At 48.8% G+C, this 23,221-nt stretch overlaps 7 protein-coding genes across 7 annotated transcripts; 3 read left to right on the forward strand and 4 right to left on the reverse strand.

Annotated features, from left to right (window-relative positions):
• Positions 1–1,587: 1,587 nt before the first annotated feature.
• On the reverse strand, positions 1,588–4,494 carry CMQ_3548 (ankyrin repeat-containing protein; the record flags this gene model as incomplete). The annotated part of the gene is made up of 1 exon (XM_014319486.1): positions 1,588–4,494. The coding sequence occupies one exon, from the start codon at positions 4,492–4,494 to the stop codon at positions 1,588–1,590; it is 2,907 nt and encodes a 968-aa protein (XP_014174961.1).
• A 1,213-nt stretch (positions 4,495–5,707) lies between these two features.
• Positions 5,708–7,255, forward strand: CMQ_3729 (uncharacterized protein; the record flags this gene model as incomplete). The annotated part of the gene is made up of 2 exons (XM_014319667.1): positions 5,708–6,272; positions 6,555–7,255. The coding sequence occupies 2 exons, from the start codon at positions 5,708–5,710 to the stop codon at positions 7,253–7,255; spliced, it is 1,266 nt and encodes a 421-aa protein (XP_014175142.1).
• An 800-nt stretch (positions 7,256–8,055) lies between these two features.
• Positions 8,056–10,000, reverse strand: CMQ_4046 (uncharacterized protein; the record flags this gene model as incomplete). The annotated part of the gene is made up of 7 exons (XM_014319984.1): positions 8,056–8,161; positions 8,263–8,391; positions 8,554–8,651; positions 8,726–8,839; positions 8,881–9,034; positions 9,382–9,475; positions 9,562–10,000. The coding sequence occupies 7 exons, from the start codon at positions 9,998–10,000 to the stop codon at positions 8,056–8,058; spliced, it is 1,134 nt and encodes a 377-aa protein (XP_014175459.1).
• Positions 10,001–10,458: 458 nt separating this feature from the next.
• CMQ_3461 (oxidoreductase) lies at positions 10,459–11,065 on the reverse strand (the record flags this gene model as incomplete). The annotated part of the gene is made up of 2 exons (XM_014319399.1): positions 10,459–10,763; positions 10,831–11,065. 2 exons carry the CDS (start codon positions 11,063–11,065, stop codon positions 10,459–10,461), a joined length of 540 nt encoding a protein of 179 aa, XP_014174874.1.
• A 4,336-nt stretch (positions 11,066–15,401) lies between these two features.
• On the forward strand, positions 15,402–17,159 carry CMQ_3756 (uncharacterized protein; the record flags this gene model as incomplete). Its single annotated transcript, XM_014319694.1, has 3 exons — positions 15,402–16,001; positions 16,109–16,411; positions 16,461–17,159. The coding sequence occupies 3 exons, from the start codon at positions 15,402–15,404 to the stop codon at positions 17,157–17,159; spliced, it is 1,602 nt and encodes a 533-aa protein (XP_014175169.1).
• Positions 17,160–17,387: 228 nt separating this feature from the next.
• CMQ_4171 (uncharacterized protein) lies at positions 17,388–18,092 on the reverse strand (the record flags this gene model as incomplete). The annotated part of the gene is made up of 3 exons (XM_014320109.1): positions 17,388–17,731; positions 17,788–17,950; positions 18,069–18,092. The coding sequence occupies 3 exons, from the start codon at positions 18,090–18,092 to the stop codon at positions 17,388–17,390; spliced, it is 531 nt and encodes a 176-aa protein (XP_014175584.1).
• Positions 18,093–19,836: 1,744 nt separating this feature from the next.
• On the forward strand, positions 19,837–22,902 carry CMQ_4141 (uncharacterized protein; the record flags this gene model as incomplete). Its single annotated transcript, XM_014320079.1, has 11 exons — positions 19,837–19,947; positions 20,001–20,131; positions 20,184–20,225; positions 20,284–20,347; positions 20,401–20,441; positions 20,496–20,585; positions 20,642–20,990; positions 21,039–21,123; positions 22,085–22,160; positions 22,224–22,319; positions 22,689–22,902. 11 exons carry the CDS (start codon positions 19,837–19,839, stop codon positions 22,900–22,902), a joined length of 1,299 nt encoding a protein of 432 aa, XP_014175554.1.
• Positions 22,903–23,221: the final 319 nt, after the last annotated feature.

The raw sequence follows: 23,221 nt of genomic DNA on the forward strand, positions 1-23,221 counted from the left end.
CTAATTAAAGCAGTAGATCTTGTATCCAGTAGATACTGGTACCAAAAATCGATTTTTTGTGGCTTCTACTCCGTGCACCACTAGTCTGTCACGCACGTTCTGCGTGATCACCAGTGTAAGACCCGTACGGTAATCCTTGTGGGATATTCGTCCGGACCGGTTGCACGTATCGTAGTAAGCTCTAAGGCCTTCAGAAGATCTAGTGATGGTATTTCGTTCGGTGGTTGACTCATTGAAGACCAGACTGTGCGCAGTATGCGCGCAGATCAGGGCTTCGTCTTATCTAGTAATTTCGGCGGCCGAGGTCAAGTCAGGTGACCTCGGGGAAATCCACACTGCAAAGACTAGCAGAACCCGCCGCGACAGCGGATCCGTCCAAGGCCACATATGCGAATATAAATTCGGTCGATATAGCTCTAACCCGACGTGGTACGACGTGGTTAAGGCATGCCCCTATAACCAGATTACAGAATCGAGCTGATTGTCCTAAAGGGAATTGAGATAGGGGTGGCACGAGTAATAGGTTTTACTCCCCGTTGTAACCTCTAAAGGGAGCATCTGCTTACGGATCTCTTTATGGTTCGCCGTCGAGATTCCCGGCCAACGAATTCAGGAGATCCACTCCGGCCCGTCGCCCTAACCTAGTTGTAGGCCTTAATCATAGGTGCCGTTGCCTTAGACCTCTCTTGCGCGAGGAGATAAGTACAAAACCTAGGCTAGTATCTGTGCAGGGCGTCTAGGACGATATGGGAAACCATCCGGCCGCCGCTATAATTAAGCTGTAAGGACATATGCTGCCAATTGTGCCTCTTGCTTACGATAGGACAGCATATAATGTTTATTTCAACAAAGCTAAGAACTAGTAGCCTGAGTGTCCTAATATGTAGCACGTCGATTTTGCACAAAGATAAAACTTGCTCTTGGTGTTATTTCTAGAGCTAAAGCATACCAAGAGCTTACTCTTAGCCAACACGACAAGCAGTGTATGCATAGGCTTGTTCTAGAGCTAATACGAAAAGACTTGCCAATATTTGACAGTTTACTACTTAACATATTCGAGAGAGCTGGATATTCTACTACCAGCTATATTGCCGTCTCTGCCACCGCGGATGCAGGTTAAAACGTCCTTAAGAAGCCAAAATAGGCCGAGTGTGTCTTGTAGGCCATAGTAAAATTAGGCTGTAAGGTGGCATAATAGCAAAGTGCTACTAAAGAACATAATAAATACATACATCTATCCTTTAGAATCTTTCATTTTTAACCCTACAATCTATCACTAGAAAATCTACTCCGTTTGGCTTCTACTCTGTCCACCACTAGTCTGTCGCGCAGGTTCTGCGCGGTCACCAGTGTAAGACCCGTACAGTAATTCTGTAGGATATTCGTCCGGACCAGTTGCACGTATCGTAGTAAGCTCTAAGGCCTTCAGAAGATCCAACATCCGTACGGAGTAAAGGGTCTCAATTCAGATAAAGCTACGCAGTACTCCGTATTACATAGCGTTATATTACAACAGGAAAGTCTATCCAAAAATTATCTAAATACTATTACCTAAGCGCTATACAAGCGTCTTCCTTTACATCTTTTTCAATAAAACGCTCCCCTTTCAATCAAAATATAGCGTACAGCGTCACTAGCAACACCTAACGGCGTCCGGCCGTCAGAATCAATAGCGTTTTTATCAGCGCCCCTATCAAGCAAAAGCTTCATCGTAGTCTCGTTTCCATTCCGAGTAGCGTCGTGTAACGGCGTCTGGCCGTCAGAATCAGCAGCGTTAATATCAGCGCCCCTATCAAGCAAAAGCTTAACCGTAGTCTCGTGTCCATCACAAGCAGCGTCGTGTAACGGCGTCCGGCCCTTAGAATTAAAAGCGTTAATATCAGCGCCCCTATCAAGCAAAAGATTAACCGTAGTCTCGTGTCTATTCGAAACAGCGTCGTGTAACGGCGTCCAGTCGTCAGAATCAGCAGCGTTAATATCAGCGCCCCTATCAAGCAAAAGCTTAATCGTAGTCTCGTTTCCATTCCGAGTAGCGTCGTGTAACGGCGTCCGGCCCTTAGAATCAGCAGCGTTAATATCAGCGCCCCTATCAAGCAAAAGCTTCATCGTAGTCTCGTTTCCATTCCGAGTAGCGTCGTGTAACGGCGTCCGGCCCTTAGAATCAGCAGCGTTAATATCAGCGCCCCTATCAAGCAAAAGCTTAACCGTAGCCACGTGTCCAACCCAAACAGCGTCGTGTAACGGCGTCCAGTCGTCAGAATCAGCAGCGTTAATATCAGCGCCCCTATCAAGCAAAAGCTTAATCGTAGTCTCGTTTCCATTCCAAACAGCGTCGTGTAACGGCGTCTGGCCGTCAGAATCAGCAGCGTTAATATTAGCGCCCCTATTAAGCAAAAGATTAACCGTAGTCTTGTGTCCATTCCGAGCAGCGTGGGATAACGGCGTCCGGCCATTAGAATTAGCAGCGTTAACATCAGCACCCCTATTGAGTAAAAGCTCTGCTGCACTACTGCAACCAAAGTAGCATATAATGCTTAGACCTGATATGAGGTCTTTGCTGAGGCCATTGTGTGGCTGTGCTTTGCAAACGTATTTGTACCATGCCGAATAGCTTGTAGAGTTTGGATCACAAATTTCCAAAACCTTCGGTGCTATTGTAGCATGAAGGCAAGCCTCGTGGATGTGAGTACCCCAATTTATAGCTGCATAGTTGAAGAAGGTAGTGTCGACGTCATCCTTAGAGTTGTGGTTGAATAGACTAAGATAGCCCACACATGCCTCTCCAATAACGGAATGCGCTTCGTGATTTGTTATGGATTGCTGCCAGCGTGGCTGTGAAGAGTCCGCAAGTTGAGACTCGGTGGCGAGGAGAAACTCCCGAGCCGTTTGGTGAAGAAAGTAGACATTCTCCTGGTAGACCGAAACAAACAGTCCGCACAATTGCCGTAAATATGACTGGAAGTTGATGGATGGTTCGAGGTCGAGATCATCAATAGACGTCGATGAGTATGTCGCGTGGAGGGCAAAGTTCATCTCAATGATAGAGAGCGGTCGTCTTGCTGCGATGATGATGCTCAAGGCTTTTCTAGCCTTCATCTTTTCGTCGTCATCAAGCTTGTTCAAGATTTTTTCGTACGCCTCGTTGACACTTTTTGGAAGCGAGGAGAACAAATCCTTGACAGCTTTCTCCGTCTTTTTTATCTGCTTTTTCTCCAGGTAGTCGAACACAAGGTATGCCCAAAGGTAGGTGCGATGTTTTACCTGTTTCAGTTGATCGACAAGGAGGTCTTGAAGGTTCGGCGCCAGTTTTTTTTGTTTCGCCAGCTCCTTAGCTCGGTGGACGACCACCAACTCCACTTCTTGACTGATGGCTTCTGATTCCTCTTCTCCTGGAATGCGAATTTCGGGAAAGGCTTCGACAAGTTTGTAGAATCTGTGTATGATTTCGACGTACGGGCGGCATGTTAGCAAAATTCGGATAGTGCTTGGCTGCTTCGACTGAAAGAGGCGTTCTATTTTCGTGACCAAGTCGTCAAAGTTCGAGTCCACACACTCATCCAACGCGTCTAGAACCATGATCACAGGTCCTGCACGTTGGTCCTGAACAGCCTTTTCCAAGACACGCCATAATGCCTCTGAACTGGTCTTTAAGCTGTCTCCAGATCGAGAGTATTCCGTCATGGCATGTTGGACGAGAATAGGCTGTTGGATGAAAAGCTGATGTAGCAGTGCGCAAAATGCCTGGCTGATGGTGTTTTGGTCCTGGTCCTTGAAGAAAAAATAGCAGACAGCTGCTTTCGTCTTTGGTAGCTCGTGATCGATCAGGTATCTGGCCAAGACAGACTTTCCACATCCGGGGTCTGCAGACACCAACAGTGGTCCCGAATCCTGTTCAAGCCATTTTTTGAAGTTTTCGTGGCCGAGGAACCATTGACATGTACCAGCCACTCGTTCTGCTACGCGGCCTTTGTACCAATCATACGACAAGCCGTTGGTAGGATAGAACAATTGTCGACACTTTTCTTCCTTGTCCGTTAACGTTTGTCTGGCCTGTTTCTCCATCCATTCCAGTTGCTTTTCTGCAACTCGAAGCTGTTTCGATAGAAGCTTCTGTGACGTATCCTCTAACGTCTTGTCTAGCCAAGTTTCGAGACCATTGGCAGATTGAATAGCGTTCGGTGGTTTCAAAGTCAAGGAAGACCCCTGCATGCTGGTTCCCGCGACTGTGAGATTTTGGAGGAATATGTTTCCGTCCGAGACAATTTCCTCGATGTCCAAATCCTCCGCGTGCCTGTCGCCTTTGCCGCGTACAGTCTCCAGTTTTTCCTTCATGTACATAGCACAGAGTCCGTAACACATAGATATACCATGGGACATGTCCAGTACAATCTGATCCGTCTTCGTCAGAGACCCAGCTTGTCCTTTGTAAAGAAACTTGTGCGCAAATTTATTGTAAAGGTGTTCCGGAAGAGTGGTCAGCTGCACCTCGAACATGACGCCGACAAACTGAGAATTTGAGTTATCTTCTCGAGATCTCAGGCTGACACGATAGTTTTTTGTTTGATAGGCACCAAACCATGTCTCCCATTCACCGACCCGGCGGTTAGAAGAGAATTCATTTGGCGGTCTCTCTTTTTGGAAGTTCTCAGCGATAAAGGACTCGGCTTTTTTTATATCAGAAGGATCTTCCAAAACAATCCTCAGTCCGATCAGATCGTGCATCTCATAAAAAATGGCTCCCATCCCTCCACGATCCGACTGTTGTTCTTGGAGCTCTCTCTCACGCCGGTTCAAAGAGGCTTCAATTGAATCCACGTTCTTTGTTCGGCTTTCGATCTGAAAAGTAAACCCTTTCTCTTCAAGGCAGGTTTTGCAGAAGTCTTCCAGAAATCTCCGCAACATGTCGTAGTCTGTCTTCAGTTGGGGCCAGATCTGGGTCAAAAATTCGCGCTTGGCGTTCTCGACATCTTGGGTAGAGTTTGTGAAATTGTCAATCTTATTTCGTAGTGTTGGGCTTGGCACAGCAACATCTTGATCATGCCCAGGGGCTGGAGAGGTGATTCGTCGGCGATGGAGTATTGTGTGAGATAACCGATGGTGATGATACCAGTGCATGATGGGTAGGATGAGAAACCCGCATAAAGCGGCAATATAGGATAGTGGTATCGGATACATCGTCAAAAGAGGGTTGATGATGAATGGGACTGATGAAGATGGCGCGAAAATCGAAGAAGATGTGCGAGATGGAAAAGGGACTTCACAGTTTACTTCGCCGCACTGCCTAGACAGCCTATGCAATCCGTTCCTACCCAATGCTGACACCCTTATGCGTGTCGGTCTTGGCTGTCCAATCATGCTACGACGGCATCGAGTCGGGTTTATGCCAAGGCTCAATCCGATGATTGAATGCGACTTGTGCACTTCTTGCCTATCGGTTCGCACATCCAGACGGCTTTCGAAGGCGGGGATGGGAACAATTACGCTTAATCAATAACCTTGGAGGTGGATTGATGCGCTACAGTAGTTGTAGCTGCGATGAATATCTGACTGAAGGGCTGATCCTACTGTGACGTCCGTTATTTTTTGATCATAGAATTCAATGGATGTCTTATTTTCAACAAAATACCGGCCAACTGGATTCACAGCACATCTCTGCTAAAGTGGTGGCCTGCACCTAAAACCGTCAATACCTGTTCTTGGCGTCGAGATGGAACGAAGTCGCGGCGTTTGCAAATGCGCCACATACGAGGATCTCGCAACGCAGCAGAGCGAACTAAACCCAAGTATTGCTGATTTAGCCCGCTATCTAGGCCAGCAGCCAGCGCAGTCAAGTACCATGATTTCTTTAGATTACTTGTGTGGCGACCAAGCATTGGCAGAGTCAAAATACATAGGCGAGAACGATTTGGAAAAGATACTCGATGGAATATTTGACGGAGACGAGCAGCGTCACGTTATTTTGGTCGAGGATATCGAGCCCCGCCTAATCAGTCTTCTTGGTGAGAAGCTGGACATCGACCCTGTTTTTTTCGCCGGTCATATTACCACGAATTTTGGCGACATAGAGCACGTGCCTCCTCCTCCATCTTTGGCCCTGCTTCCGTCACAAATAGCTGCGGCAGAGTATCTACATACGCATTACCAGAGGGTGATGGACCTGGGAAATGCAGACCTTTTCCAAGGCGCTGCATACGCTTTAAAGACAAACTCTAACATTGTTCGGAACGTCCGCCGGTTGCCAGCTCTGTCGGGGAGGCAGCTTGGCCTCGCCCGTGCTTGCTGTTCTGTTCATTTGAAACGACACAAAAGCTCATGGATTTGTAATTGTTCTGGTTTCCCCATACACCTCAGGTTAGACCTAACGCTGATAGGTCTTATTCTTGTCGACCCTCCCATTCGGACGGTTGTGGACAGACCCAAATCTGGTTGCAAGGTCCACTATGCAAGCAAGCCTTTACATGGTGGATTTGAAGACTTTGCGCGGACTTCACCGTTCTCCTCTTGCAATAACGCAGGTAACGCGGCAAGAAACGACACGCGTTCTTTACTTACAGACCTCGTCCGTTATCTTCGCTATCAGCCGCCGCCTGGCTTTACAGTGGCTAATCCAAGCCTCCTAAGCCTCTGCTACTACCCAATACGCATTAGCCTGGCAGAATGGAACCTCTACATCCACCTGACAAGCCGTTGCGTCAAGCACTATGAATACACCCTCTCTAGTGCTCAAAACCGGCTGCACGACGACGACATCAAGGACCTACAGCGCTGGAGGCGCCGCAGCAAACAGAGCCAACACAAACTTCTTCTTGTAGAGGCATTCGTTGACCACTGGCGCCAGCAGGAGGCAGACGGTCGGCCGACTTGGGACATGGCACTCATGGATATCCGGTATTTGCGCCAGCAGCTCGAGCAGTACAGCATCTCATTAGAGCAGATGATCAGTGTGGCGACGTCTATGGTGCAGCTAATCGACTCACGGCGCTCGTTGCAAGATGCGGCAAACGTAAAGCAACTAACTTTAATCGCTCTGATCTTCGTCCCTCTCTCGTGGGTGGCAAGCCTTTTCAGCTTGTCTGACAAGTATGCTCCGGGGCACGAGAAGTTCTGGGTCTACATAGCCACAGCGCTATCTGTCCTCTTCCTAGTCCTGCTCCTGTCAGCTCTACGATACAGTCATGTGGAGGGCTTTCTGAAGAGTAGCATCGGACGGTTAAGTCTAATCCGGAGAGTGAAGATCAATGCTGGACCAGCATAGTTCAGCTTCTTGAGCATTTGTGGCGTTGCCGATAGGAGTTGTATTCTACCACCGGAATAAGTTTTTGGACTTTGTACTCTGTATCTTAACCAGTATGAATTAGCAATATGGGCATTTGAAAGCAAGGCGAAGCAGCGCTCCACCTTCGTCGCAACAGGCTCAGGCTCTTCTCCTTCCGTCTTCGTTTGTATAAATTTTTAGTGGGCCATCTTCATGAATTATGGCCTAATTGGTGGCGCCCATATCGCGACAGAGACGTTGGGCTCTCCATGAGTCTGTCAGGCCGCTCTCAGGCCGCTCTCAGGCCGCTATTTCGGTTGTAGATCCCAGATACAGTTTAGTCCCTCTGCAACTATCGACTTATTTGCATGATTTGACAGGGTTTAGACTCCTGTGGTTCAACCTCCTACAACAGTACCCACTATAAGCCTCAAATCCGGCAAGTTGGCATGAGGCATCTGCCACGAAATCCACCATCCTGCACTCCGTGTTTGTCGACTAGACAAGGCTAAAGCACAGCCAGCACAGCAGTGCTGATTTGTACAAATGCGCCTAACGCTTGTGCCGCCGTTTATCGGAGTCGGCGAGTCTGTAACGCCGACAAAGCTAGGAAGAGGCTGCTTTTTCATACTTTTCTTTGCATCGCATGGAAAATTTGGGCTTGACATGATAGGCGGCTATTTCGGCTTGTAACTCTATCCTTTTACTGCCAGCCAATGTTCGCCACGTGTGTACGTATGACGTCCAATACTCGGCATCCACCACCGTCTCTAAGCCCCATTCGGCGACCACTACAGCAATCACTGCTGGATCAGTACAAATTTGGTGGCTTGAAATTGGACCACATGTCCCGGCACAGAGTCGACCGTGTTGAGGCTGTCCGTGGTGGTGCCACGGTCCAGGCCACTGTCCAAGACGGCTGGTCCACCCCACTATTGATGTTGGGCATTTGCTTCGCCATCTGCACGCCATTATCGGCCGTGATCTAATCCACCTTGGTGACGTACGCTGTCGAGTACCAGGCCGGCGGCTGGTTGTTGGGTGACGGGTTGCTGCTGTCGGTAACGACCTGCGCGTAGTACGTAGGCGACGACGAGTTGGTGTCGGCACAGCAGCGGTTGCCCAGGGTTATGGTGCTGTTGTTAGGCTGCAGCAAGATTAGCCCGACGTCTTTGGCCAAACAGACGGCCAGTCGTCACAACACCGAGTCTGCGTCGGCGTTCTGCGTCACTGTCAAGATGTCGGACCGGTCCGGCAGCAGATTGCCCTGGACTGTGGCGACGTCATGACCGAGCTACCTGATGGTGTCGAGATCACCGTTCCAGACGGCTATGCTGGACAACAACGACGCCGACGCAGCTGTTGTCGTATTGGCGCGTTTTTCGGAGAGGCCGAACTGTCAAGCCGGGACAGCCAGATGGTGTTCTCTTTGACCTTGTAGAGACTGCCGGCGGTTGTGGTACAGCAGACCCAGACCTTGGCCCTGCCGTTGATGTGGAGGACGTCGAGCTGGTCGATGTAGAGCGGCAAAACATAGCGACCGGCTATCTCAGACTCGGGCAGGTCCCGGCCGACTACGACGCACTGGTGGCCGGGCAGTAGATATGGATGCAACAGGAGGCCACGGTGTTAACGACGTCCCAGCATAGATGTAGCCCGTTGTCGGCAAAGTAGACGTGGATATTCCTGGCCAACGGAGCCGTCGAGGCGTCGGGCAGGTTCCATGGGGACGATGCCCACGTCCGTTGGTCGGGGCCTAGGACAATGGGGACGTCGGCACTGGTTGGAAGCGAGACGTGCGTGGTCTTAACGGAGGCCAACCGGGCGATGCCGTTTTGGGGCCGGTGTATTCAAAAACGGTTGACAGGACCATTCTCGGAGATGAAGAGTCAGGGTTTTGAAGCGGGACAGTTGCTGCTGTACCGATGCTAAAAGGTGTGCAACTCTTGATGTACAGTCCGAGAGTCTGTGTGCTGCTGTCAGAGTAGATCGAGTCAGTGATGATGGACAGCCCGGTCCGAAAGTAGAGTCTAACTCTGGAAAAGACCTGCAGAATGTTGGCCACAAAGTCAGACGAGCTCAGCTGTAACTGAATCCAACCGTTTGGCGTCATTAATAATCAGAACAAGTCAGGCGTGAAGCGCGAGCCGTCGTTTCTTATAGTGACGCATGCAAATGCCGAGATATCGGTACCGCAGCTGTCCAATATGAGCAAGGCGTCTGTCGAGCCGATTTGTTTAGTTCTGAAGTGTAAGTACTTCTGGAACACCTGCAGACTGGGCTCCAAGACCATCAAGTCGGGAAACACAGAATGGACATGGCGTTTCCAGACTCGGAAGTGGTGGCGCCTGTTCTGGCGGTGCATTGTTGATATCTATGGGGATTTCTTTGGACACCGGCAAACAGAGGGAAGCGCTTGACCTCATTCTTTTCGTACGGGTCCATGGTGCCGTTGATCTTGCCGAGAACGCCGCGACGTCCTGAGACCCGGCAGAAGATGGGCGGCCAAAACTGTGCTGACTCCAAAGAGCAGGTCGAGTCCGAGGACGTCCACCTGTCACTGGTCATCAGCCAAAACACGACTGCAGACAAGGCCCAGCCATCCACGTCGCTCTGCTTCGAGACGTACAGCTGGCAGCTGGCTTCGACTGAGCTAACAAGGCCGTCAAACTGCACTGGTCTCTCACTAAGGGCCTGCTGTCTCTGCCTCATCTGTGGTGACCTCCACACCCCCACAACAGGCATCATAATCTGCGAATGTCTACTCCGTTAGCTGTTGTCAAAAGTATTCGGAGTAGGCTGAGATTTCTCTGGACTTATTTTAAAAGTCGCATACTGACAATCGGCCCACTCGTGGATTGCCCTCCCGGCTCTACTTCTTCTCGGCCAGCATCCTTGACAGTGCCGGTTACGACTCCTCAGTTGCACCGCTCATCAATGCAGGCTTTGTAGTAACTGGAAACTTGAGATCTACCGAAACACAGACGCGCAGCCGGGGTCCATCCTCTTTGTTGTCGAAAAGCCGCATACGACACGCGTTTCGAGTACATATCGATATCATGACGATCCTGGTCCGAGCTAGCTGATATGTCACCCCTGGAATCAGTTGCTGAACAAGGCGGTCATCAAGTATAACTGATTGCTTGAAAAATGTTCTCTTCAGTCGTTAAAACTTGGCTATGTCGGTTATAAAGTTTTGTTTGCTACCCATTCTTTGGAGCTGGGACCCATTGGTAGAGGATATCAGTTCTCATAGTATATTTTATCCCGTCAATCACTTTTGCCCCCTCGTGATACAGTCCTTTATGTTGAAAAATCAGTACGCTGCCAGCCTTTGGATTGACATCTGCTCGCTTCGACTTGTCCTTTGACAGAAACGACGTGGTTCCACCAACAAGCTTCGACGTGGGATCCACCTCAAACGAGTCATTTAAGTAAAGGTGCACGGTGTAAAACGTCAGGAATTTCTCCCCGTTTGCCTCATAATAATAGGGACTGTCGGTATGTGCTGGATTTGCAAAAGTTAGATACGATAACCAATGGGACCCGAGTTTTTGGTGCGAGGCCAGACTTACGAAGGAAAAACTGCCCTTTGGTGTACTTAAGAAAGCGCATGCGGTCATTGAGCCTGCTAAACTCCCAGTGTCCTGGGCCGTCGTACCTCTCTCCAGGACAGGTGGCCAAAAGCTCTCGTAATCCCGCGCTCAGCGCACAGCGCTCCCATAGTCTATTCACTACGGTCTGCTGGTCCCAGATTATCCTGCTGCTGTCGCGATAGCCTGGGATAGACATCTCAAGACCAGGTCCCATGCTGACTAACGCCGGTTTCCAGGGATCTGTGCTGTTTCCCCCATCGTCAGGGGCCGAAGCCTCGGCCAGGTGTATCAGCTTATTGCACTCATCTGAAGATAACACATTTTCCAACACCACAGCAGTGTAATCCTTGTACTGAGGAAGAGCAGAGGAGACGAAGTCGACGGGGTGGGAGGTAATAGTCTTCGTTAGAGGACCTGTCAGAAATTTGTCTGCAATATCAATATGTTTAGAGGTGTATTCAGTTTTAATGGGTATAGTGTGTGGCTGCTTTTGTTGTTGTGGTTCTGATTTGGATTGTTTATGGTCGTCGACCAACCCGCAAGCTTTTCGCAACATATTATTTAAGAAGGTTGTTGTAAATTTCTAGATTAAGATTACACGTCCGAATCTGCAGACATCTTAAACAAATTATGTTTAGGAGCAGGCAACAGCTATCATGTTTTGAAGGTTTTCGCTTAAGGCAACAATCCAAATCGAATGTGGATAATACTCCGTATATGCATACTATAACCCCCATAAGCTTAGTTCCTATTTTTAGATGTTCGTCCCATCGCAGAGATAGGCCTTCCTTAAAAAGACACCTCAGCGGCCTGCTGTCGGATGTGATCCGGGTCACTAATCTGTAAAACGAGTCCCTAGTCTGAACAAAGCGCTTACTAGTTTTACAATTTACCAAGAAAGCATACGCACGTCAGATAATTCTTGGTAGGGAACTTTACAGAAAATAGCGTATAAAATGAATGGCTATTAATGGGCATTTAAAATAATCTCGATGGAGGACACTGATATCTTAGTCTTCTTCTAGCCTGTCTCCTTCACTCTGCTCTTCCTCATCCTTGTCGCCATCTGTGTCGCTACCGGCCTCTTTCCCGGTCTCTTGGATGGCGACCGTCCCACTGTGGCAACCGTTGTGGCAATGTCATCGCTTTCTGGGCCTCGCTGCTTAACAGGCACGGCATCTGCTGTTAGCATTGGTATAGCCCCTGCACTATAATGTAAGAGTAAGGATCCCAATCCTTACAGCATCGTATGCAGGGTTATATATAACTAACTCTGCTTCCAACATCTGCCCCTAGAAGCAGCTTGCCTCGGCAGTCGACAGACATCCGAAATGCCGCAAGAACGTGCAGAGAGCGGACCACTTTATGTAGGGCCCTGGTAAGGCCTAGAGCAATTTACTATAGTCGGGAAGCGAACCCAAGTCATTGAGGTACCCGGGGACTTCGGCACGAAGACGACGTAGGACTAGAATTGCGGCCAATGCTGTCAGAAAGCAGAGGGAAAAGAAAGCTTATGCAGATCGTCTTTGTCTGGCAGTATACGCCTTCGCCGAGTCGATAAGCTTCTTATAGTCCTTGCCAAAAAGAAGTCTGTTCTTGGTGCTATACAAATACTCCTTGACCTCGGCTCTAAACAACGCGCATGCCATGTGCTCGCTAACATTAAAATTAACAATGTACGTTGCAACATTAGTCCTAACAAAATTGCCGGCGATATGTGTTGGCTGAAGCGAAATATGTGCAAAAAATTGGGGGTTTTTGCAATGAGACTTGTTTCAATATAACCAAATGTTTTGCTAATCGGACTAAATTCAATAAGCAAAAAGTGACAAGGCACATTAAATGGCTCTTTCGTCTTTATCATCTCCGTCCCAGTATATTTAATTTATAGAGCTACGCCATTCTCCATTTAGTCCTTTGTTTCCGTCGAAGCTTGTATAAAGCTATAATTTCTTGCCGCGGAGACCTAGGAGTGGATAACAAGGTCAAAATAGTAAGTTTCCCTACTATAGCTACAGCAGGCACTACAAGTCAAATTGTAACTGCTTGTATAGATACCTCCAGGGAAGCTCCGTTCGTCCTAGATTGTGTCCCCTAAGCACTATAAACACTCTGGAATCATTCCTACTCTCCCAAACAAGACGTACATGCTTACTAGACACCTACAATTTGACAGTACGTTGTCGTTTAGAGTTGAGAACAGAAGACAACTGCCTAAGAAGGCAGTCTGGGCGCCACCGCCAGCAAATAATCCCTTCCGGTCTTTAGGGGGCTTGCATCAAAAGTGGTGGCGTCCATCAAAAGCCGTCCTACTCACTCTTTTAAAAAAGCCCAAGTCCTGACATTCTGTACACGATCTAAACTTGCACAAGTCGGCGCTGTCTAACATAAGTCGACTGAAACTATCCCTGGACTTTAAATTGTACAAAAGTTGTTGCTAAGAGCATTATCAAGAGTCCATGCCACTGCATCCAAAGGCTTCTCATGCCCATCTAATAGGGTTCGCACCACCCGTGCTGGCACTCCGGCTGCAAGACTATCTGCAGGAATGTTGTCAAGGACTACACTGCCAGCGCCGATGACCGATCGGGCTCCAATAGTCACGCCTCCCCTGTTATTGTTAGTACTGCAGTGCCTTTTGCATGGATACGGGACAGGAATTCTTTACGAAATGATAACACCAGCCCCGACCCACACTTCATCCTCGATTGTGATTGGGCGACCAAAGCTGGTCAGAGGTTGTCGGAGTCCCGTGTGTGAGATAGGCCGACGGTTCTCAGCTTGGATTGGATGGCCTACGGCCGCGAGAGTGACGCGAGGTCCAATATGACAACGCTCTCCGATTCTCACGTCGGCTACCGGCGTGTCAAGGATTACACATCCCCGGTTCACAAAGGTGGTTGAGCCAATTTGGACACGCAAGCCGTAGTCCATATGAATGGTAGGCTTGACAAACGGTACCAAAGGACATGCGGTAGGGTTTTTTCCGTACATATGCTCGGCGGTTGTAAGCTTACTTCTATCGAGATCGTTTCTATGGCTGTGATTGCCAGGGTCGACGATGCTGATCGTTATAGATGTAGTTAGTGTTTGATTTAGCCCGCATCTTTCAGTAATCTTAATGATTTCACATACTTGAGCCAGCGCTGAACCCGCAATTCGGCAGGGGAATCTTCTGGTGTTTCGTTGTAGACCGCGCAGGCACGAGAACACCGCGTCCGAGCAGCTCGAAAATCATCATTACCTGCAGGGAATGCAGTGGTGCTGGATATCGTGGGTTGCAGCGGGTGTCCGTGTCCCTCCATGGAAGCTGACGAGATTATTGTTGATTAAGATGTGCTTGGACTTAGCTCTTAGTGAAGATTGTGCCAGTGACTACGGATTTTGTAGTAGTAAGAGAAAAAAACAGAGGATGTAGAAGGCACGAAGAGGTCTAGAGAGAGCTAGATACAAGCATTCTATGGCTAGAATATTGCTGCCACAGAAGTGAGCAAATCAGGGTTTCCCTTTCTAGTTGTGACAAGGTGAGAAACATTTCACTTCCAGGTGATTAATCAATGTTTTGCTTATTGGGTCGTGTCACTTACGACACAAAAAACTCTAGACAGTCATCAGTATTTCATCAGAAGTGCATTCAAGCACCATGAAGATATTCTATATCCCAGTATAATTCAAAATACAACTAACGCGTTCGTAAACAACTCTCATTGCATCGTATGTTGTCTCGGAGAACTCTAAATCCGTAGCAGAACAGCAACCACGGTGAGTTCACAAGGAGCCATGGATGGGCATAGGCAAACGATACAGTGAAGTTTCAGCCTGTGATGAAAAGAACAGAACTGTATCGTTTCATTTCCTGCCGTCCGACTAACGACACACCATATACGGCATATGAAAAGTGGCCATATTCCTAGTTAGGCGGAAAAGGTGCAGCATAATATAGAGCATCAGCACAATACAAAGTACTGCAAATAGCCTTTTTATCTGACATCCGTTCGTCTTAAATCGAAGTTGGCTGAACTGCAATCTTCCAGGCGACGATGGAATAACACAGCGTTTTCTCAGATCAGTCTAACGCTCTTGAATTGTGTGCAACCTGTTGATAGACCATATTCAAGCTTAGTGCATTTTATACATTTTCCGTGGCATACCCTTCTAGGACTTTCAAAGAGAAGATAGGCTATACGGGTTTCTGTAGCTTACAGTCTTCTAATACATCAGCTTGAATAAATTCAGCAGCAGGATCAGGTAAACAAATGAAAGAAAAAAATACTATCGCATATTGAAAGAATACAAAATCCTCTGAGCTTTGGATAAGAATGGCATCCTCGTAGCAAGGATGGTTGCGGAGTGAATACTCCGTAGTCTTTGTATTATTATATAATTTTAGTTACGTCATTGCTTTTTTTTGAGGGGTTAGGGAATGACCCCTCTTCGACAGATTGTCGCCTTACGACATGGGTCCAACATCCTCGTAGTTATTTCTAGCATGAGTCGCAAATACTCGTGACTATCTTCTACATCATTTTACTTCCCATCTCTGAGTCACCATGGCAAAAAAGGGCAAGAGTAATAAGACTTTGAGTAATGCCAGCCCTGGCTTCAGCGCTAACAGTAGCAACTCCACTCCTGCTTCTACTGTAGATCTGAGTCTGGGCGGGGATCCCATACCACCTCACCTCGAAAAGCAGATCTTGTACCTCACCATCTCCACGGATAAACACAAAAGGGACGAGATTGCAGCGAGCCCTCTGCTGACGGTGCCGGCCCTTGATGCCGGTGCCCCGACACAGTATGGCGTCATCGGCAGGGACTCGAGCAAATCAGGGCAGTCCTTCTCGTCGTTGTCCATGTACAAGAGACATATACTTTCGATGCGCATCTTTCAAAACGTGTCTGCTCCCAGCTCTACCTTCATATGTGGCAGCCAGGGCTCGGGAAAGAGCAACACGTTGGCATGTCTCTTAGAAAACTGTTTGCTGCCCAGTGATCTCGGCAATCTTCCGCATCCGTTGACCGGTATTGTATTCCACTACGACAGCTTCAATTCGGACTTGGGTGGGATACCATGCGAGGCGGCGTATCTCGCGTCGAATAAGAACGTGAAAGTGCGAATTCTTTGTTCCCCGACAAATGTTCGAACCATCACTGTAGGCATACAATGAACTTCATCTGTTTACATTTCCATCAGAACTATTTACTGACCTTGTAGAGGGTCTATCAAAAAATCCCAAAGGCCACTATTGAGCCTCTACAGCTTTCGGACCGGGATCTTACAACAACTCATATGCACGACCTAATGACCGTGGGCGAGAGCGGCATGCCGCTCTACATGCACGTGGTTGACCGTGTGCTGCGCGAGCTGAAGATCGAGCAAGATGAACAAAACCTCCCGTTCAACTATGAGAAGTTTAAGCGGCGAATATTTCAAAGCGAGTTGACGTCTATGCAGACTAATCCTCTCAAGCAGAGGCTCGATACGCTGGAGAGCTTCATGCCGAGGAATGATTCGAACAAGAAGACTCCTGGTACCGCAAGTGGAAACGACTGGACGGCCAAGGTACGTCTAAAATTCGGCTAAATACAAGCTCAAGTATTAACCATTGCAGCCCGGCCAATTGACAGTTGTCGATCTCTCCTGTCCATGCGTCACGCCAGACATGGCCTGCTGGCTTTTCAAGATCGCTTTGCAGCTCTTTCTTAAAGGGGATATGACCACGGGTCGTATCGTAGCGCTTGATGAAGCGCACAAATATATGCGCGATACATCAGGCGGCTCGCGGGCACTGACAGAGAGACTGCTGGAAGTTGTCCGGAACCAGCGCCACCAGGGTGCCCGCGTGATCATCTCGACGCAAGAGCCGACGGTTTCGCCCAAGTTGCTCGATCTGTGCTCCGTCACGGTGGTCCATCGATTTACATCACCGGACTGGCTGCATGTCCTACAGGGCCACCTGGCTGGGCTGTCTCCCATAACCGCCTTAGTCGGCGACACAAACGTCACGGCTGACGGAGAAGAACACAAAAAGATACACTACGGCGCCCAGCCCATTGATCTTATGGGAAGAAATAACGCCATGGAGTTGTTTGGCCTCATTGTCGGTCTGGAAACAGGACAGGCACTGGTCTTTTCGCCAAGCACCATCGTCGGGATCAAGGATGACCAGGGGGGTGGCGGCGGAACGACAAATGGGAACAACAAAAAGAGAGATGCTGGATCTGTTGAGCGTCTAGGGAATCGAGCGCTGTTGGTCAATATACGGGCCCGCATGACCGAAGATGGAGGAAGAAGCATCATGGCCCTGTAAGAGCTGGCGTAGGCAACAAAGGACCACTGGGCGAGTTGCGGATAACCCGCTGTAGAGTACGGTGATGAAGTGGATTGAATTAGGACCTCATTTTGTGTATGAATACCGTAGGAAGAAGATATGCGTTTTTATAACGATTTTCTGAGGACTATAGGCTTGAGGAAAGCGAACGTTTCTGCTTGTGCTAGAGCTTTTCTAGTCGTCTGGCTGTGACAAGCCAAGTCGGGCTCACCATCGCTGGAGAGATATGTCCGAGGCGCTCAGGTGGGTGATTTCGCGCACGGAAAACTTGCGCATGTCTTCGGCTGTGTTCGCCGGACTGATGTGAATTCGTTCGTACAGTTCGCCCGGAATCGCTTCGGCAAACGACTGCACAACATCATTGGACAGCCTGCTAAGCACGATGCAGCGCGCGTGTGGTATGGGTGCGGAAATCACCCGCGTGATAAAGGTCTTGCGGTCGGTCGTCTGGAATTCGTCAAGGCCGTCAAGGACCAGGATCGTTTCCGGGTTTTCTCGCAGCAGCGAAATCAGCGAGGTTTTCAGCGTCGACTGGCTGGGCTCAGGCTCCACTGACTGGCTTTAGGCAATACTAACTAGGCCCCAGTCACAGTTCTGTATCAGCTACCAGAGCCATCGACGTTGTCTTCCACACGAGCGTCATATTTATCCTGTGTCGCCATAACCGGATTGAGCCATTTGAGGACCGTGGTCCTGGTCTCATCGAGATCGTGCTTCTCCTTGCGTTTTGCTGCCTCGACAAGACGTTTCGTCGTTCCCGCGTTTTTCAACTAAATCCTAAATATTCAGTCCGAGATGCAGACCGATTGTATCGAGTGGCCCCTGCACCTTTGTCCTCAGCCCCTCAATCTTGTCTTCCATTAACAAGCCATACTCCACCTTACTCACCTTGCTCTTATCTAGGATTTCCATCCAGCTGGACGCTGTAGGCCAAGGGCGATGCCGAACCTCGCAGACATGGCATCTCGGAACTCCAATACGGCAACTCGCACACAGGCCATATCTGGTACAGCTGCTGACTGTGGATTGTTTCCCAGGCGTGCAAGAATATTTGCTAGAGACATCAGCCACTGATCTGTCTCCTTGTACTTGCTGGCGAATCTCCAATATCGCGGGTAGCGTTGGCGATGGTAGAGATAACCTCTACCACTGCGATAATGTCGCCAACGGACCAACCGAAGGAGGCCATTCTTAGAAAAATTGATTTTTTTTGGTGCAGTCAAGGCAAGTCCAAAGAAGGCACGCCATATGTTATCGTCAGATGTTCTTTTACCTCGGAACCCCTGGTTTGGAGAGGCATTTATTGGCTCCACATCGCGCAGCCGTATGCAGTTTATCTTCAGCCTCACATGCAAATGATCCTACGAACGCCTTGCATACACACTACGTAAGACATTACAAAGAGAAAGAGAACAGATGATGCGGCTATGGAGTAAGGGCTGCGAAATTGTACCTGTTTCTGTCCATGTGCTGGCCATTCCACCATGACCCAGCAACATGATATTGTATTCCTTATACGCCTAACGCTTTATTCAGCACATCGTCGCACCGAAGCTGTAATAACTGAATCAATCGAATTCCCAGTGAGAATGTGTATATTGATTTGATTAGGTCCTCCGGACGGAGTACTTCCGAAACATACAAGTGTACGCAGATACACGGGAATAACGACACTCCTTATATGAGCAAATGTTTATGGCTGCGGAAAAAAGATAACAAGCATAGCAAATTACTGTACCGCCTACGAATTCTCTGCCGCCTCTCTTTCCTGTCCTCGTTTAGTCTGCGCTCGTAGTAACCCAGCCCGTCCTAACCTGGCTGATCCCAATGATGTTGCTATGTGTCGAGGGCGTCTGTCTGCGTAGGTTGGGCCCCAGGCTGCCGCCACCGCCGTGATGTCAATGTTGGCGCGAGGAGTACAGGCCGCTGCCTCTGCCTCTGCCTCTGCCATCTTGCCTTCTTTAAATTGCGCCGCCTTTGCCTTTACTGCGTTTTCTCGCTTAATAAGGTGGGCTGGTATTACCGTGTTATATTCGCTGTACGGATTCCTACAAATGAGGAGTAGTGGCCGCCCATGCATTTTAGATTTTTATTTTTATATGTTACGTGAATAGTACCCCGTAAGAGGTTAAGCATCTGCACACATGATGGTGTCTGCTGGGAAAAAGTGACCAGGTTGACATTGCATGCATGTACGTGGGGTTATGTTGGTGACAAAGATGAGCTATTATGGGTTTTAAGTGCATTGGGAAGGGTTTCCGTCTCTTTTCGGACCCGATTGAATTTCCAATATTGTAACGGCCGAAGTTTGTCCGTTCTCCGTACTCGTACATGTGGAGTAGAACGCGAATGGTTGCATAAAGGGCCTACTGATGTTTCAACCCGATATTCGGAGACGAGGCAACATCAGGACGTCCACGCAATGCAAGAGGCAAGTGTCTGTGTGGCGTTGCATGAGTCCTGCATGATTGTGCCGCAATCAGAATCCACCCTGCGCTTCCAGTGTGGGAGCATGTGCCCACTGTCCATCCCCGCCTTATCGCACGCATTACCTGCATTTCCTGTTCAATAAGGAGTATATAATGCTTTCTTTTCTTTCATCTTTCTTTTTTCTTACAAACGTGGCTTTGCTTCACGGCTATAGCACCTGTTCAAGATGGTAGTAACCCACAGTCCTGAAACGGCACCGCATGTTGTACCCGCCGCTGGCGCCAGAGCTGACGAGCTTCAGCCCGGCCATCACTGGACTGGCCAACCCTTGATTGAGGTAAGACAATTCTACGACTCTGCATCTGTGCGGCACTCTGACCAGTCGTCCAGGACGACACCGACTCAACACTGGGCGACGATGCGGCCAGCTCTACTGCGTCCATTGCATCGACTATCCTGCGGTACAGGACCGTTAATGGCAGGACTTACCACAGCGATAGTATCGCAAGCAATTCTTACTGGTAGGTAAGACCCTTTGTGTTAGACTGATTGGTTGTGTGTTGACTTTTATAGGGGCGCCAATGATGATGCCCAAAACGCTACGCTGGATATACAGTATGTCCAAGTCAATAACTTAAGTGCTATGTAGCATAGCATAATGACATTTCTTTAGGCATCATGTGTTCGACCTACTCTTAGGCGGGCTCTACCTTGCACCCTTGCCGAAAACACTCGATGTAAGCTGTGTGTATAGCACGTGTATGTCAATTTCAAGCTGACTATTATATAGAAAGTAGTTGATGTTGGAACTGGGACGGGATTCTGGGCTATGTAGGCACCGATCCTCGCATAGTGGACGGAAGTGGTGGCTAACAAATGGCTTAGTGATTTTGCAGACCAGCACCCTGAAGCCACGGTGATTGGCACCGACCTGTCTCCCATTCAGCCAAAATGGGTGCCACCCAACGTGCACTTGTAAGGGCCATTTTGCCTTGATCATGCTTACGGCCTTAGGACTAATATAATTGCAGCGAGATCGACGACATGACACAGCAGTGGACATTCGAAGAGGACTCTATCGACTTCGTCCACGGACGTTGGCTGACTGGCTGTGTGCCTGATTACGCAGCCTTGTTCAAGGAGGCATACCGTACCTTGAAGCCGGGTGGCTGGATCGAATCTATTGAATGTAACGCCTACCTTGAGACTGACGACGACTCCATGCCAGAGGACTCGGCTTGCGCCCAATGGGGCTACATATTTCGGGAGGGCGCCAAGAAAATGGGCTCTACCGTCTCCTTCAGCGTTGTTCGCGACAAGCTGCAACGAAAGGACTTAGAGGCGGCAGGCTTTATAAACATCCAAGAGCGTCCGCTAAAGGTCTGTTGTTTCCCCCTTCTTATGACCTTTTTAGCTAACATCCGGCAGAACCCTATATCAGAGTGGTCGAAGGACCCAAAACTAAAAGAGATAGGCCAGTTTACCCGACTCGCATGGGAAAACGACCCGGAGGGTATGGTGGGCTTTATGGCCAACTTGATCGGCTGGTCAAAGTCTGAAATTTCCGTGTACTGCGCTCATATGCGCCGCGAGTTACGCAGCTTACAGGTGCATTGCTATTATATGTACAACGTGGCATGGGCCCAGAAACCTCTTACATAGGGTGTCACCGCGTAAAATGCCTCATCGAAGTATTATTTTCGTTGTAGTATTGACTGATCTTATTTGACTGTTTACTGCTACTAGCCCTTTATTATGTGATCAATATTTGCAGGGCTCTACAGAGTGCACTGTAGATACAATAGGGCGCCGTGACGAATTGCTTTTGCATGTCTTTCTCCAACTTACAAACTGAAAGTTTTAGTACCGTGCTTTTCCTTCAGCTGGGACTGCTTTGGCACCCTCATCTTCAACAGGACAGCCAAACCGTATCAATGACTGACAGCTTCAACTTTGGGCCGCTTTTGAAGAATATCCGCGGTGGGGTCCTTCTGTCGGCAAAGCTGGTACGTTGCTCTTAAGCGGGCCTTTCGACGCCTCACAGCAACCATTTTATCTCCTGCCCATGATCCAGCAGTGGTTATCCTTGGTTCTCAACCTAATTGTAATGACACTGGCGGTGCTCCTGGTGGCGCTTACACTCAAGTTGAGATCGACTTTCGGGTCCACCGTTGTCGCATTGGTCAACCTAATGTCTTTCGGCCAGACTCTGAGGGGGGTTGTCATGGCATGGACACTGATAGAGACATCGATTAGCGCCGTGGCTAGAGTTAAAGAGTTTAAGAAGCAGACACCCAGAGAGTCCGAGGAAAAATAACCTGATCCAAGGGACGGCTTTATCGGTCAATGTAAGCCCTCTGGAAAAATAGGTTGCAATGCTTTGACGGCGTCTTGCGGGTCAGAAATTCCATAAATTCGGGAACTTGTCTCAGTGAAGCTGGATTAGTAACATTCTAATTCTAAGCCTCATGCAGACTCCATGACACTTGGAAATGTCAGCCTGGAGATTCAAGCTGGCGAGAAATTCGGAATCTGCGGTCGTAGCGGAAGGTAAGTTCGCATATCTCTTTAGGGCTCGCATTAGATTCACTGACTTGGTGCTTGGCGTGATAGTGGCAAGTCGTCCTTCCTCGCCACCATCTTTCGCATGCTCGACATCCGAGGCGGCAGCATTGAGATTGACTCGGTCAACATACAGACGATCCCGCTGTCAACAGTTCGCTCAAGCATCAGCGCGATCTCGCAGGACCCCTTTTTTTTACCTGGAACGATCCAATTCAATGCAGATTCATACGGGGCTGCTTCTGAAGTCTCGGTGATCGAAGCCTTGAAGAAGGTTCAGCTCTGGGATACAATACAACACAACGGGGGCTTAGACGGCGAAATGAAGCCGGTACTCTTAGTCAGGGACAAAAGCAGCTCTTTTCGCTCGCGAGAGCCATCTTGCGTAGGTGAAAGATCGTGATATTAGATGAAGCTACAAGCAGGTAAGTCTTTACAGTGTTGGAAAGCATGTCTTTCACCCTTTTTGAGCTGAAAGGGTGTATGAGAGTGTTATACTGACAACATACGGGACAGCGTGGATCTCGAAACCGAGAAGCTGATGCAGGACATCCTAAAGGAGGCCTTCCGAGATTGCACAGTCATCGCCATCGCGCACAGGCTCGATACTCTGATAGAATTCGACCGAATAGCTGTCTTTGACAACGGCAAGGTCGAGGAATGTGGGGCACCAAGAGACTTACTGGAGAAACAAGACTCGGCTTTCAAGAAGTTCTGGGCAGCGGCGTGATGATGGGACTGTTTTATTGCATAGTGGATACATTTGCCAACCGTGCTAGACTTCACTTTGTCAACAGAAGTATGACGAGCACGACGCTAGACAGCAGAAGAATCGATAGTCCACACCGAACCTGCGAAAACAGCTGGTTCGTATCCTGCTGCATCAATCCATATGGCTCGGCCAATGTATGCCTGGCTTCGGATGACTTCCAGAGTCTTTTTAGTGCGGTCTAACCAATGGTTTGCCTGTTCCTGGCATATGCTATTCCCATGTGGGTGGTAGTTACTAGGCGTGTGGACTGTGACACGATGCTTTGCGAAATTCGAAG

This window comes from Grosmannia clavigera, assembly GCF_000143105.1.
Source record: "Grosmannia clavigera kw1407 unplaced genomic scaffold GCSC_113, whole genome shotgun sequence".
Taxonomy (NCBI): domain Eukaryota; kingdom Fungi; phylum Ascomycota; class Sordariomycetes; order Ophiostomatales; family Ophiostomataceae; genus Leptographium; species Leptographium clavigerum.